This window comes from Salmo salar, chromosome ssa09 (assembly GCF_905237065.1).
Source record: "Salmo salar chromosome ssa09, Ssal_v3.1, whole genome shotgun sequence".
Lineage (NCBI taxonomy): Eukaryota > Metazoa > Chordata > Actinopteri > Salmoniformes > Salmonidae > Salmo > Salmo salar.
In genome coordinates, this window is record NC_059450.1 from 11,283,701 (window position 1) to 11,300,000 (window position 16,300).

General features: G+C 44.0%; 2 protein-coding genes across 3 annotated transcripts in view; one reads left to right on the forward strand and one right to left on the reverse strand.

Moving 5' to 3' along the window:
* Positions 1 to 1,087, forward strand: part of iah1 (isoamyl acetate hydrolyzing esterase 1 (putative)) — a 5,295-nt gene extending 4,208 nt beyond the window's left edge. The window contains 1 exon segment of the mRNA NM_001141381.2: positions 217 to 1,087. Within this exon segment, the coding sequence (NP_001134853.1) occupies positions 217 to 390 (174 nt within the window). The 3' untranslated portion in view covers positions 391 to 1,087.
* LOC106610723 (disintegrin and metalloproteinase domain-containing protein 17) overlaps positions 632 to 16,300 on the reverse strand; it is a 22,465-nt gene continuing 6,796 nt past the window's right edge. The window contains exons 2-19 of one of the 2 annotated variants that reach the window (XM_014210241.2): positions 14,683 to 14,815; positions 14,152 to 14,285; positions 13,969 to 14,057; positions 13,511 to 13,679; positions 11,217 to 11,347; positions 9,423 to 9,509; positions 8,848 to 8,973; positions 8,213 to 8,357; positions 7,974 to 8,065; positions 7,370 to 7,522; positions 7,068 to 7,267; positions 6,539 to 6,642; positions 5,859 to 5,993; positions 5,380 to 5,510; positions 5,091 to 5,169; positions 4,895 to 4,983; positions 4,111 to 4,167; positions 632 to 3,134 (exon numbers count right to left, since the gene is read on the reverse strand). In XM_014210241.2, coding sequence (XP_014065716.1) covers positions 2,703 to 3,134; positions 4,111 to 4,167; positions 4,895 to 4,983; positions 5,091 to 5,169; positions 5,380 to 5,510; positions 5,859 to 5,993; positions 6,539 to 6,642; positions 7,068 to 7,267; positions 7,370 to 7,522; positions 7,974 to 8,065; positions 8,213 to 8,357; positions 8,848 to 8,973; positions 9,423 to 9,509; positions 11,217 to 11,347; positions 13,511 to 13,679; positions 13,969 to 14,057; positions 14,152 to 14,285; positions 14,683 to 14,815 — 2,486 coding nt within the window. In that variant the 3' untranslated portion in view covers positions 632 to 2,702. Of the gene's footprint in view, positions 3,135 to 3,196; positions 3,562 to 4,110; positions 4,168 to 4,894; positions 4,984 to 5,090; positions 5,170 to 5,379; positions 5,511 to 5,858; positions 5,994 to 6,538; positions 6,643 to 7,067; positions 7,268 to 7,369; positions 7,523 to 7,973; positions 8,066 to 8,212; positions 8,358 to 8,847; positions 8,974 to 9,422; positions 9,510 to 11,216; positions 11,348 to 13,510; positions 13,680 to 13,968; positions 14,058 to 14,151; positions 14,286 to 14,682; positions 14,816 to 16,300 lie in introns of those variants that run through there. The other variant, XM_045723382.1, reaches the window with a different exon arrangement.

Below are 16,300 nucleotides of genomic sequence, written 5' to 3' on the forward strand. Positions count from 1 at the left end.
TAGCTTTTTGGACAACGCAACGTTAAGGTCATTTTCGATCGAGCCCAACATAAGAAAGCGTATACGATGAACCTCGGCGGGAACATTGCCGTTGAAAAGTGCATTGCTGACAAGGCGCTATCGGATTGAACCCTGGCCTCACTCTAGTCATGTAACACTAATATAGTGATTTTATCAACATGTCAGTAATTGAAAACAATTTTCTCTTTCCCGCAGGACTTCACAGGCTACCTCTCAGACGGGCTCCATCTCTCTGAGAAGGGGAACCAGTTTGTGTCACAGCACCTGTGGACGCTGTTGAAGAGCAGGGTGGAGCACTTGCCCTTCATCCTGCCTTACTGGGGCGACGTAGACCCTGAACAGCCAGAGAGCGGTCTACTGTGTGACTGACGGCCCTCAGGCTGAGTGAGAGGGGAAGGGTAGAGAAGAAGCCTCAGGTCCACACAGTTATGTCCTCTGGTCGGCTACGGTAATGGGATGACACTGAAAGGGGTTGGAATCAGTCCTCATTCCATAAGAAATATATAAAACCACGATATGACATGTTTTTAAATGTTCTTTTTAAATTTCCTGAGGTCTGTGTTGAAACATTTTTTTTAGAATGTGTGTTTCACTGTAAGCAAGAAGCCAGTTTCAAGTGGGCGTACACATTTTATTAATCCAGGTCATTCAGTACACCCTGAAAACGGGACAGTTAGAAGACATACGGAGTTTCCCCTCGCATCTCATCAGAGCTAATACTCAAGATATCTGTGGACAATAGGCTAATATAACAAAGCTGCAGAATGCCCTTGGCCCACAAGCAAACATTTCAACATATACGCAAGTACTCATCACCTAATATACAGGAAATGGTGAAAAGATTCTACAAGCTGATAGGTATTCATTCATCAGAGGGGCTTACGGAGCTTAAATAGCATTTCCCATTAGTAAGCACAATTTCCATCTGGGGTGATAGTGACATTCTCATTGCCTACAGTACATACAGAAATAAGGAACGGTGGTCAAAATGAAAAACATTTAGGCTCAACTTCAGAAATAAGGCACTAGTGTTGTGGATAAAAAAATAAATCAGAAGTTGGTCTACAAACGATGTCTGAATGCAATGAATGAACAGTCCCTCATCTTCCAATGTGTTGAATGAATGGTGAAATAACTTGACTTTTGCATTATTTGCAACCTTTGGGATGAAGAACAGAGTTCATAGGTCACACCAGTGTAATCAACAAGGCCATACACAACAATATAAAAACGTTTCAGAATTATTTCACTACAAATGAAACAGAACCAATACTTGAATAGAGTGGAGACAACGGTTATAAATCCACGTTAGGTAGGTTTGATGCAGCACTGATTTCACCTGGTATCCTTCCCAGAATAACTACTAGTCTGGACCTCTCAGTCAGTGCCCGTTTCACAAATCTTCTTTTCCTGTTGGGTTTAAATTACCAGAGAACAATATCTTCCTGGGCAACAGTTCAACCAGTCCTCTACGTTTTAAACACTACCCTTTGACATCAATATTACATGCATGGTTTTTAACGAGGTGAATTTTTGGGGAGACTATGTGAAAAACCAGGCAATATCAGAAATAAAGGCAAATCATTTTCTTACTGTCATGACAAAGTGAGGTGACTAAACAGACATTTACAATAGCACATTTAACTTTTTTTTTTTTTTACCTTAGTGTGTCGTCTTAGAATGATTCTAAGCCTAACCAATAGTTCAGTCATGGCAGTGGTTTAATCAACTCATTCAAAAGAACATGTCCAAAAACTAGACTGTCTGGACTGTATCGGAGTGAGTGGTGCCAAAGAAAGCACTTGGCTTTGACTCTTGAAACTAACAAGGCACAAATCATTCGGGATCTAGGCTATTCTAAAACAGCAGTCACTGGCGTCAGAACACTACTATACTCATGACAAGCACCTATTTTGGTTGTACGCAAGTCTTCCAAATTGACCTTATAGAATCTAGATGTAGCGGCCCCTTAAGAGTCCTGCTAGATACTGTGTTGCTGCCAGTGCTGTGTAACAAGTTTTAGTCTTTTCTATGAGTGGGTGTTTGTGTGTGTGTACTATAACAGTGGGTGTCCAATGTTTAGTCATGTATGCATGTACAGGTATCTGCCAAACTTCAAGAAATACCGACAAGGTCTTAACGTTGGGCTGCCAGGTCAGCTTCAATGCGCCTTAGCATATATTCTACAAGTTCCTGGAGATTTTATTGTATGGATACAACACCATTCTTCCACAAGAAATTCCATAATTTGGTGTTTTATTGATGGTGGTGAAAAACTGCTGTCTCAGGCACCACTCCAGAATTTCCCTTTTAAGTTTTCAATTGGGTTGAGATCTGGTGACACACACACACTTTAAACCGTCGTTGCTCCTTTCAGACCCCTCTTTCAAAGTCACAGAGATTTCTTCTAGCCATGGTAGCCAAAATAATTGGGAACTGGGCATTTTTATACATTTAATTGCTTAATTAACACAGGACTAGACCTGTGTGGAAGCACTTGCTTTCAATATACTTTGTATCCCTCATTTACTCAAGCATTTTCTTTATTTTGGTAGTTACCTGCATCTACTATTATAGTGTAATCTATTATGTGCATGGATATACATGTGTCTGTATGCGTGTACCTACATACTGTATCTATTCTGGACTGTGTGTTCGTACATATACAAACACATGTTCCCTCAGCACTGGGTCTCTTTACTGTCCACCACGCAGGCCTGCCTCTTGAGGCGGCGCTTGTCGTGGCGGCCCGAGCGTGGCGTGCTCTGCTCCGCCGTCAGGTCCTCGTATGAAGACTTGGTGGCGTTGGAGCCTCCGCGAGGAGGGAAGTCGTCCTTGTCCAGGTCGAGGTGAGAGTCGCAGCTGGGATCCTCCTGGATGGTGGCCATCCGTGGGCCCTCCCCCACCACCACTATGCTCCCCGAGGACGGGCCAGGGCCCGAAGCCGAGCCTGGGGCTGGGGTACTGCTGCTGCCTGAGGCAGACGGGCCCGTTGGGGGTAGAGAAGGAAGGGAGTGGGGTGGGATCCGAGCGGCGGAGAAGAAGCTGGGAGGCGGAGGTGGCTTGACGATGCGGACGGAGGCCGACTCGAGGCTGCTCAGCATCTCTGCGTTCTGGGGGGAGGTAGTAGAGTCAGGGTTGTGTTTGACTAACTGCCTGTAACTGGGGTCCGATCCTTTTTAACTCAATTTGTCATGACTTGGGGGGGGGGAGAATACAACTTGGAAAATAAAGTTAAACTGTTCATTATTTCCAAGTAAACTGGCGGAGATGAAATGGAACGGACCCAGTCTGTCCGCACCATTACAACTGAACAGTCCACTGGTGCAGCCCAACAACAACAAAAAAAAACAACTCTGACACTGGCTCCATGCAACAAGGTCTACAAAACGACCTCACAAAGACAACACGGTGCACTCCTCTCCTCACACACGTCGCGCATCCTTGTGACACACACCGACAGCGTGCACCCTGCCCCCCGCGCCTCACACACTCACCTGAGGGTGGCGCTCTACTAAGTACAGGTACCTCAACCATCTGCTGCAGTTCCACGAGGGGCAAAGGCAAACGGAACAGTGACGGAACAGGTCATTGCAACCCAAATATCCCACAGTTGACTATTATTTATCCTTTATTTCGCCAGGGAAGTCGCGTTGAGATTAAACCTCTCCTTTTCAAGTCAGCCCTGCGAGGCCATCAGACGTGCTACTGCATAGAAACCATTCATGCTGCGTACGGGCTAACTACGGTCCAGTTCCAAATCCATTCCTAAACCCTCGCCCCTATGCACTTCTTGTAGATCTGAAAAGATTGGATGGTTAATAACATGGTTCTCACACCAACTTGCCCTCTGATAGGCTTGGTGGAATCTTCACATACTTATGCAGTCCTGTTAGATCTAGGGGATCCGGCCTAGGGTCGATTTTGGAAAAATAACTGCAGGTGAGCAAATAAGACTGCATGCTCTCTAGTAGTATGAGATTTCTAAAAGGGATAACGTGTTATAGCGAGCGCGACTTCAAAGTTCAAACCTAGCACACGTGGTCAGAAAGTAAACATGAGAGGGCATAGGAAGCTTCAAGGACTTACGCTGGGGAAGTACATGGTCTTGGTGTTCTCCTCATACTCCTTGTCCAGATTTTTATCCTACAGAAACGAAAACAGTAAGCATCCCATTAGTGTATAAACAGTTAATATTATTGTGTCTTTATCAACAATGCACGAGGTGGGCTTTGAAAGCAAAATATCTTATACAGATCTCTACTGGACAACAAGATGTATAGACAAGCAAGGATCTGATATATAAATAAATAATCAGACATTTGTGTTGTACTTTTACCCCAATTTCGTGATTTCCAATTGGTAGTTACAGTCTTGTCCCATCACTGCAACTCCCCTATGGACTCAGGAGAGGTGAAGGTCGAGAGCTTAGCGTCCTCCGAAACACGGCCCTGCCAAGCCGCACTGCTTCTCGACACACTGCTCGCTAAACCCGGGAGCCAACCCCACCAACGTGTCGGAGGAAACGCCGTCCAGCTGGCGACCGACGTCAATTTGCAGCCGGCTAAACCCTCCCCTAACCCGGACGACACTGGGCCAATAGTGCGCCGCTTAATGGGTCTCCTGGTCACGGCCGGCTGTGATACAGCCTGGGATCGAACCCGGGTCTGTAGTGACGCCTCAAGTAATGCGACGCAGTGCCTAAGACCGCTGCGCCACTCGGGAGGCCCCACCGATTTATATATTTAACATGATAAGCGCGTCTGCTACTTTCGTCCTCACTAAACAATTGATCCGAGGAATCTTTGCCCCCGAAGGAAGGGTTGAGGTAAGTCTGGTATTGGTGTGGGAGTGTTTTGGGTTCAGGCCTCACCACACAGTGCACCAGGATGCTGAGAGGGATCCAGAAGACTAGAGAGAACACCACCACTGAGCCCACTATATTGTCTGCTAGGAACTTCCCTATGAGAGAGAGAGAAAAATACTTCAACTCCGAGCAGCCTTTCAAGTCAATCACAACATCTAGTATAGACCTCGAAGCTACCCCCCCTCACTGCATCGCCACTCACCGAATGTGTTGATGTCCAGCTTGTCGATGAAATCCCACAACCTCTCGATCACATCCTGGACTTGCTTCATGCATCTACCCTGAAACAAACACAGACAAATCAATATACTGTATCATCATTGTCAGAAAGTTTTAATTAAATGTTTTCTTTGTGTCATAATGTTTTATTATTTAGATTTGAATGTATTATTGAAGTGAAATGTGTTGAAACTATGAATACAGCCTGTGTCCATTAAGTGTGAGTAGAGGTAAAAAGGACAATGCTAAAAAGGAAGAGGTCAGTCACTCACGGCCTCATCACAGAAGCCCACAGTACAGGGTTTCCCTTTGCGCAGGTACAGGACGTTCCCGTCGCTTTTGACGAAGGGAGTGCAGGCACCATTTTTGTCCCGACAGCACACCTTACAGGAGTCGTATGTCTCTGGAAGAGTCGAGAGAGGTCAGGTTGGGGTTAAAGACAGCCTGGACCACATGTGCTTTACTGCTACCTGTCCCTTTCTCAGAATATTAATGATTTACAGTATATTGTCAGGAATCAAATTAAAGGCTTTGGGTTTCAAAATGTCAACTTGCGAGGCATCAAATAAAGAACAAATCATTTCTAATGCAAGATATTGGGTACCATAGAAATAGAATCTATTTCTATGCTGGTACACCGTAGAGAACGTAGACATCAGTCTCTCTACAGTTGTATTTCGATGGGTACACCATGGAACTGGTCAGCGGTGTCAGTCTAGATTGTAGCAGTGTGTCTGCTAGATGGTCGTACCATTACAAGCACAGGGCTGCAGGCTCTGCACGGCCTCACAGAAGGTCATGCACTCCCCGTCTCTGCACCTCCCACTGTCCACACAGATGGTATTGTCAGGGGCGTTGTCTGGGGCTGGGCACTCACTGCTGTCACCTAGGGGATGGATAGTACAACACACAGTGAGTCAGTCAAAAATACCAACAGATGTCTCAACAGCAAGACCTGGGGACCTATCCAGCTAGAGGATTTTGTTCCAATATATCTTACATAGCAGATCATGAATCACTGAGCAGCAGGTAGACTAGTGGTTAGAGTGTTGGGCCATTAACCGAAAGGTTGCTAGATCAAATCCCCAAGCTGACAAGGTAAAAATCTGTCGTTCTGCCCCTGAACAAGGCAGTTAACCCACTGTTCCTAGACCGTCATTGTAAATAAGAATTTGTTAACTGACTTGCCTAGTTAAATAAAAGGTCAAATAAAAAATAAATTGTTATGTTGAAGAGGAAAATGTCAGAAAAGTTGGAGTTTATTTTTATTTAACCTTTATTTAAGCAGGGGAGAGTCCCATCAAAAACAAAGCAACTTTTACAAGGGAGCCATGCATTACAAAGCATCAATGACAAATCACCAAAAATAAATCCCATCTGTCCGTCTAGCCGTGGCAGTCCTGTGTATGTCCAGTAGGGGGGGGGCCTTACCTGTGCAGAGGGACATGCCCTTACAGGTGGCGTTGATGGGCTCCTGGCACGTCTTCCCTGCCTGCTCAAACTTGCATTTCTTACAGCACGGACTATTCCTGTCACTGGATGTACCGGGACACAGAAAAATAGTACACAGCCTCAGTTCACATGTTGTGAATGTTAGTAAGCAGCTTAGCAGTGTATATGCACTTTGCTTGCTCAGGCTGCTCGAGATACTAGAGAGGCAGGCTACTGGATACTGCTTGAATCAAACAAATGCAATGTGCATTGGCACAGTGAGGATCAACGCCAGTTGACTAAGAAATTGTCAGTTGATTTGACCGGTTTACTGTATAATATGCAAATAACAGTATGTAATATATGTAATCACCTTCTTACATGTACCTGTTCCCCCAAGGGGACAGTAATGTCAGCCAGTAAGTAAAGAAAGGCGGGAATTCCGCAAAGCCCTTGTAAATGTCATCCTACCACATTAATTACTGCACTCCGAGGCAGCCATTTTGGGGCGTGTGTGGCGCGTTTCTACCTGCACTGGGACTCGGGCCTGAACTTGCAGTCGGCGGAGCAGCACGGGTCGTTGTTGCGGTGCAGCATGCCCGGGTCGCACTCCTCCCCCTCCTCCACGCGGGAATTCCCACACACCTTGCTGTTCCTCTCCTTGAAACAGATAGGGGCCTTGAAGCGCAGCGTCTTCCCTATGGAGATCTTGCTGCAGTCGGAGAACCGCTGTGGGGAGAAGGAGGGGGAGAAAGGTAGTAGGTAACTGATGATGTGAGCGCGAGTCATTTGGCAGAAGATCACCTCATTTGAAGTACGCAAGAGCTGTACCTTGTTGTTGTAGTGGTCCCCGCTCACAGCGATAGGGTACATGACAAACTTGCCCCCATGGTCATCGCTTGGGGCACAGTAGGGGATGTTGTCAGGGTCGTGCTCCGCCCCAAAGTTATGACCCAATTCATGGGTTGTCACCAAATCTGCTTCCTGGTGGTGGTGGTGGGGGGGGAGATAATTTGAATGTTTGGAAACTATACATTGACTTGCAGCAATTTAATAATACAGACATTATTATATGATCTATTATCTTTGGGCAATAAAAGCAAGATTTCTCAGTAGGATATCAGAGGTGCATTGACCTAAATAGAGTCTTGTAAGGTCATTATTCATTAGTCACATTTATAATGCTGCCTGTTCAACCCATGACCCAACACCAAGTGCCCCACAGACTATTCGATCCATCACGTCATCAGACAACAGCATCATATTGAAAGGCCACAAGGCAGTGCTAAATCATCTGACCTATGACCCAGAAAGAGCTCATGAATTACGCAATACAGGGAGTTTTTCCAGCCCTTGTTCTAGTGCGTTCGACAGCGGGTTCAGATACCATAGAAATACAGTAGTATGACTAAGTTCAACTCAATGAGGAACCTACCTTGGTTAGAATGGTTTTACCATAATTCTTGGTGCTGGTTAAACCAGTGTTGAGGTAGCTGGGTTTCTTGACGGAATGAGATGGATAGTAAGCTGCAGAAAACAAAAAGGAAGAGAAATCAGACTAGAAATATAGGAGCAAGCTCTTATGAATTTATCACTCCATTATCAAAACACTCATCATAATAATCATACTAATTTGATCTAAAATGAGAGGATGTCTGAGAGGCTGAGCCTTACGTTTGGGGCAGAGGCCCCCCAGAGCCTGGGCTTTAGAGGGGGCCACGTAGGCCAGGCCCAGTGTTCCCTCGTCAAAGTCCTGGTAGGTGAACAGGTGGGCCAGGCACACAGTGCTAGCATTGTCCGCTATATCCGAGCTGAATTGCTGGAGACAAAGAAAGGGATTGGAAAGTTTAAAAAAAAACAATACTAGTTAGCTAGCAAAACGAGGACATTTTTTGTTGCCAGTCATGTTTAGTCCTCTTTCAACAAAAAAATGCTTGTAAAGTTTTACAACGTATAGACCTGGGGTATTCAACTCTTACCAATACGAGGTCCGGAGCCTGCTGATAACTAATTGCACCCACCTGGTGTCCCAAGTCTAAATCAGTCCCTGATTAGAGGGGATCAATGAATAAATGCAGTGGAACTGGCTTCGAAGTCCAAAGTTGATTTGAGAGTTGTAGACCATACAGTGACCCAATCATATTTTGTAAAGAATATCCTACAATTGATACGTTTATTCTAGCCTGGTCCCAGATCAGTTTGTGCCTTCTTGCCAGTTAGTTGCTGATCTGGGACCAGGCTAGGGGAATGACCTTCCTACATACTAGCACACTGTAGATTCCCCTCTCAGATCAGTAGTAATGTCTCACCTCCAGCAGTTTCTTGACATCCCACACCTCCTTGCCTTGGATGGGGCTTCCCTTCATGTTGTAGTGGGTCCAGCCCGGCCCTGCCTGGCCAAGTGGCGCATTGGTCGGCTCCTTGTTGATAATGATCTACAACCAGCACATTACAACTTCTTAAACCCCATCTAAGGTTGCAGCATGTACTACAGTACCCATAATGCTCTGTACAAGATATCCGATTGAAGGTCAGGAGAAGAAATGGAGCATGGACCGCCGCAGCATATCTTTCCAGTGAGAGAGCGGCGGATTTGTAGTAGACGCACAGTGTCGCCATTCATCCCCCGAGCGAGAGGAACCAATTGGACTTCCCCACCCGCTTTTTTCCCACACAAAGCGCTTTCACTGTCTGCTCCAGAAATGCTTTTCCAAATTCAATTAGAGTACTACAGTCATACGACCTCACTTCTCCACCCAGCACCGACACATTACACACTGAGATTATGTTGTCTGTAGTGATGGAGAAGTGCCAAACATGGTCTTGCCGCCTACCACACACACACACACACACACACACACACACGTGTAACAGTTGTCCTCACCTGTTGGATCTGAACACCGTATCCTGTGAACTCGTCATCCCAGGTTGTGTTCCTGTACATGTCGTCCACTCTGTCAATCAACTCAATCTAGAAGAAACCCAACAGACTGTATTAGTACTGTAGAATGATACTGTTCACAATGACAATAAGGGCCATTTGCCAGATCATGCCCGTTCTTGGACAGTGGCTCTTTGAGACACTACGCATTTCCAATGGGCCCCAAGGCCCTACTTCCAGGCCCTTCATGAAGGCCTAAAAAGGATGGAGTAGGTATTGGCATTATGAGAGCAGATAGCTCCACCCTTTGATAGGCTAGCTACAATTCTGACCACAATACTTCTGCCTATCTGATCTGCACAGATCTACAGTGCATTCAGAATGTATTCATACCCCTTGACTTATTCCACATTTTGTTGTGTTACAATCTGAATTCAAAATGGATTAAAATGGATTTTTTTTTCTTGCCCAGCTATACACAATACCCCATAGTCAAAGTGAAAACATGTTTTTAGACATTTTTGCAAGTCCATGCAACTTATTACGTGACTTGTTTGGCTTGCCATAACAAAGGGGTTGAATACTTATTGACTCAAGACATTTCAGCTTTCATTTGAAATAAAAATAATAAAATCATGATTCCCCTTTGACACAAAATCTCAGTTTAATCCATTTAAAATTCAGGCTGTAACAACAATGTGTAAAAGGTTAAGGGGTCTGAATAGGGTTGTGGCGGTCATAACATTTTGTCAGGCAGTGATTGTCAAGCAAATAACTGCCGATCTCATGGTAATTTACCTGTTAATTAACAAAGACAAGCCGCTGATGCAGACCTTTGGAACATCGACATTTTAAAAAGTCTAATAAATCCATGCAATATAGCCTTCACCATCACAATAAATCCATTATTTATTTTAGACAGGCTGAAAGAAACATGATATGAAGAAAATGTGTATTTCAGAAGAACAGAATAGCATACTCCGAGTTGTCCTTATGTTAGGCCCTGATCTGGCTATGCCATATGGCTGTGGGCTACACTAGTTTGATTTTAGCAGACAAAATTTGCTTAGAATTCCATGCCATTATTTAATATTATTTTATAGTATGAAGAATACAATTGAACAAAGCTGAATAAAATAGAAAGGATTTTTCTCCAAATGATTTGAGGGAGTGCGCATATGCGGCTATCTGTGTTGATCGGTAAACAAAGAAACAGGTACTCCTATATGCTTCATTTAGAGTTATTTACGCAACTTTAGTTGTGATAAATGTTGGGCTATATGTTTTGATTTGTAATACATGCTAAGGCTGCATGATGTGACTAATGATGATTTGAAAAAAAGTTGCATGAAACGCATCATCTCTGCTTTGTTATTGTCGCAGGCGGCACACACTTCAGCAGTCTCTCATTCATAATTTCTCAAGCACTTGATAATGCCTCAGATTTCTGCGGCAAGTGAATGGAGGACGCTTTTCCCGTGGTTCATTTTTCATGCCAGCCAGGTAGGCTATACTCATGTTGTAAAGAAAAGCAATGGAAAGTTGCGAAATAAATATATTAGGCCTCGCCTATAGGTCACTAACAGCCCTAGGCGTGAATACTTTCTGAATGCACTGTACCTAACAATATTAGGTCCAATAGGGTTGCAAAATTCTGGTAATTTCCCCAGAAATCCCAGTTTATTCCCTCGTAATTCCAGGAATCTTCCAACCAGGATTTCTGGAAAACCAGGGAACTTAGGGAAAGTTACAGGAATTTTTCAACCCTAAGTGCCAATAGGTTAAGGGTCCTCTCACCAGGTAGTTGAGTGTGATGCTCTCCTCTCCACGGCCCATGTGTTTGAAGAAGCGGTAGTCGGCCACCAGGGCTAGAGGACAGGTGTTCTTCTTGTGGTTGTGGGCCGCTCTCTTTGCTCTGTGGAGGGAATCTATGGAGAGACGAGACAGAGAGAAAGAAAAAAATAAAACTACTGTAGGATGTCACAGATGGGAGAATGAATGAGGCCACTACTTCAGTTTCCAACTATTAGATGCCCTTGTTCTCACATTTGATTACGTATAAACTAATTAGAATCATTATACCATTACCATTTTCCTATGACTAAAGAGAAAATGAAGGATATAGGTCTAGCTGACAAAGCCTTTAATATAGAATACTTTCCAGTGCCGCTAGATTTCCAACTGTGTGAAGTAAAATTAATCAACATCACTTATTCTATGTTGGAGACTGGCTGTGGCTTGTATGATTCATCATGACATTAATCTAGGGCTGGGCGATATGGCCAAAATATGATATCATGGCATTTGTTAAAACTTTGACGGTATTTATTACAATGGGTGTTTCTCCATTCTGATTGTTTTATACTGTTCAATTCTACTTCAACCTAAAATAATTTTCTGAATTTCCATCAATTTCTGCATTTCCTGCACTCATTTGAGATAATGTCCACACTGCCACGATATGGAGAAAAATACTAGGCCTCATCTTTAACCAAATGTTGCAATTGCGATTTAGATCAAAACAATTGGGTGAACTTTTGGAATCATGGAAATAGAATGTTTATTATAATTATATAGTTAGAAAATAAATAATAGTGGGCACTTTGAATACAGTGTTGTTTGACATGACAACGAATGAAAATGCCATGGACGAGTTATTGTGACAGGGTAGGAACCAAAGTGATGTTCAGTGTTTCCCTATAATCTTTGGCTACATTAAATCTTTATTCATATAGCCAACATATTCATGCTTCGCCTATTCCTCATTGATTTAGAAGATACTGTTGCACAAACAACATGCTGATTTAAGCCTCCACCAGTACTGGTATCAGGCTGTATTAGCTAGCTACGTTTGCTCTGACTCAGTACTTTTAATTGGCTAGTTAGCTAGCCGATTAGCATTACTGACTAACACGATTTAGCTTAACTTGCTAAGAAAATACAAACTAGATGTTTGCAGATGTAAGAAACACAAACTAATATTGTAATTATAGAACACTTGTGGATTTATATTAAGCTCAAAGTGGAAACAACATCGTTGGAAAAGCCTACATAATCTAAAAAATAGCAAAGCACTTAATTTTGAAATAGAATTTTAATAAACCTCCATTTCAATTTACCTTTAGTTCACTGATTATTCTGTAAAATAATAGATTTGGCCCAGCTTAGAAGCCACATAGTATGCATCAATTCAGACTAACAATGTTATTTCTCTTTCCCTTATGACTACATTCATTTTGTACCACAGTCAGCCCCCCCCACACACACACACACACACACACACCAAGTCATGTGCTCTCCTCTCTACAATATTAATAATTTGGTGGTTGTGTGTTTTTTTGCATATCACAACTTCCCTTGAGACACACTCGGAGAGTGGGGGTCACGGCCAGGGTCAACCATCAGCTTGCGGATTTGAACAAGCAATCTTTCAGCTACTGGCCCAACGCTCTAACCACTAGGCTACCTGCCGCCCATAAGATTCTACTGTAGCGAACCCCAGCGTGTGGGTGTACTCACTCGGTCTTTTTCTCCCTTTAGCCACAGCACTGGGAGACCAGCGACTCGCACTGTAATCCTGCCCACCCGCATTGCGTACAAGAGCTCTCATTAATTTGAATGCCTCTTCTGTGGAGATCATTCACCTCCATTCATTTTCCACACAGTGTTTTGAATAGAGGACATTGTCTTGAGGTCCTTAAGATTTCCCCCGGGTCATTGTCATTCTAATGAGCTTCCCATTTTACAGGCAGCACAAAGGAATCAGAGCTTTAAATAATACCCTGTTGCCAGTCCATGTATGGAACACATGAAAGGCTTTTATTCATTGTGAGGCTGTGTTGGGACAAGATAAAATGGCTGCCCACCTACCTACCACCTCCTTGTTCTACTCTCCTCCTCCAGGATTCATCCTCCTCCCTACCTCCTCACACTATAACGTTGTATAAGTTAGCCTCATATGTTTCTGACTGCTTGTGTAAGTGTACACACTTAAACAAGCACCCAGTCTACACGCATGGAACATAAACAAATGGGGTGTATACTGTCAAACACACACATATGCGTGCACACACGCTCTCTCTCTCTCTCACCCTCCTGTGCCTCTCCACCTCTAGCGGCCTCTGGCAGTAAGTCCTGGGCCCCAGCGTGGACGTATCCACACACCTTGGACGAGGCCAGGCGGCTGAGGTTCCTGATGTCCTCTGACCGGTACACCAATAGACGACCATCGGGGGACGCCTCGGTGAACCTCCACAGGGGCTGAGGAGAGGGAGGAGGTGGGAGGGGAATGGGGTAAATGGAAGGAAGAGAGGATAGGGATGGAGAGGAGGAGGAGGAAGAGGAATGAGAGGGAGGAGAGAGGAAGAAGTGGGTGGAAGAAGTAGGATTGGTTAGATAAAGTCTTCTACCATCACTAGGACAAAAGCTGGTTTAAATAGCTGATTGTTTTTACTCTCACACACAGTTTTGGCATCACTTTACCAACTGTTTTGAGACACTTTTTCTGGCCTACTTTAAAGCAGTGCTCCTATTTTGGGAGGGCATTTACCTCTACATTGTACTCTGTCTCATCTGTCAAGATGTGGGCCGAGAACTCGTCCCCGTCTATGTGTGCCTGCACACGGGAGTGCTCCTCTCCTACACACACAAAAGACAGCTTTTAAGGGATTCTGCTCACACACACCCATATGGGTATCCCATATAAAACCAACCAAATACCCTAATGACTCACCTACAAGATGTCCGGTAAAGTAGTTCTGAAGCTGAACATCATAGCTGTCCTCCTTCCCTTGCTTATCTACAAACACAGCTTTGAAGTCCTCAGTGAACAAGTCTGTGTTAGTTGTCAAGTAAAGCTTGAAATGTCTGCGGAAGAGAAATGTCAGAGTGGGATGTTAAGAAACATGGGGAATGCATATCTTTTGGTTTATTGAAAATACAAACACATTTTTACTTTGTCAATGGTCGGTCTGTTTCAATTGCACAAAAGCACTGAAAATGAAATGAAGATAAATGCACTTAGTAAAAACTAAAAACACATATGACCCAGCAGGGAGGACTCTCACCCCAAATGTCATACAATATTTCCTAACATCCCAACTTGTTTGCTTGCTCCTGAATGTTACGTGAGTAGGTGAGAGCGCCCCATTGTGTAGCATGGAATCTTTGCTGTTTTGTCCCTTACATTTTTGTCATTTAGCAGGAGCTCTTATCCAGAGCTTTCAATGTGGAAGTCCCATATGGGAGACCTTGTTCCACCTACCTCTTGAGGGCGCTGAAGCTGATCAGGCGCTCCAGGTGGGACTGGGTGTGGGCGTCCCTCTTCCTGACCGAGTGATGCTGGAGGCCAGACACGGGCAGCACCTCAAAGTCAGACAGCAACGAACTCAGAGCCTCTGAGAGAAATGACAGGGTCACAGGGGAGTGAGAGGGACAAACAGGCATAACTGGACTCCCTCGTGTAACACCAATATATAGAAACTAGCAACACAACATCAATGGAATGGCATCAAACACACGGAAACCTTATGTTTGATATGTTTGATACCATGCCACCCATTCTGCTCCAGCTACTACCACGAGCCGTCCTCCCCAATTAAGGTGCCACCAACCTCCTGTGTCACCAACCCTGGTCCTGGAGAGCTTTAAATGTGCAGGCTTTGTTTCGAACCCAGCACTAACACACCTGATTCACGTATCCATCATAGTCTTCCTAATTAGACTATGGAAAAAACTAGACAGTAACCAGGTTTCCATACAACTTTTTTTATGCAAGTCAAGTACATCGGATAAAATTAAATGTAATGATGCCTGATGGAAACAGAACATTTGTCGGTAAACTTTCCAAATGTCGACAAAACAAAAAAACACACTAGACAAGGTGGAATCTTTTTGTGTCTGTAAAATTAAATTATGCGAGAAATGGCGGAGGAAACTATTTTATGCGCAAATATTGATATAATGACCTTCATATCGAAGTAAACTTCGATACACGCAATGACACGTGTGGTCCTCCCACTACGACTCATCGGGAAATCATGCAGTTTATTAGGCTACAGATGAAATAAACGATGATGAACTTCACAGGGTGGTGAAAGTGCAAGGTGATGAGCTTCACGCTGCCAAAAAATATTGAGGGTCTTAAAAATAATATCGCTCTTTTGTCCATAATAATCTCATCATGTAGGCTATACCCGCACTGTATATGTGAGCTGTCGGCTAGAGAGCACATGCCAATACTGGATTGGCCACATTCGCTATACAATAAAAAAAATTGTGACAAAACCATCAGTAGAGTTGAAAATGCGATGGAAACCCATTTAACTTCCATTTTTTAATTCAGCTAGCGGGAATTTATGGGCAAAAGTTATTTTTATGTGCACTGTCATCAAGCAGTCTTTTATCCATAACAACTAGCGGGGGACACGCTGCACCGGCAAGATAGAACAGCACACTCCGGTAAGACGGACGAGGGGGGGCGGTCTGTACATATTTGTAAACAACAGCTGGTGCACGAAATCTAAGGAAGTCTCTAGATTTTGCTCGCCTGAAGTAGAGTATATTGTGATAAATTGCAGGCCACACTACTTGCCTAGAGAGTTCTCAGCTATACTTTCACCGCTGTTTATTTACCACCACAGACAGAGATGCTGGCACTAAGACCGCACTCAGTCAGCTGTATAAGGAAATAAGCAAACAAGAAACCACTCACCCAGAGGCGGCGCTCCTAGTGGCCGGAAACTTTAATGCAGGGAAACTTAAATCAGTTCTACCAAATTTCTATCAACATGTTAAATGTGCAATCAGCATGTGCTGACCAACTGGCAGGTGTCTTCACTGACATTTTCAACATGTCCCTGATTGAGTCTGTAATACCAACA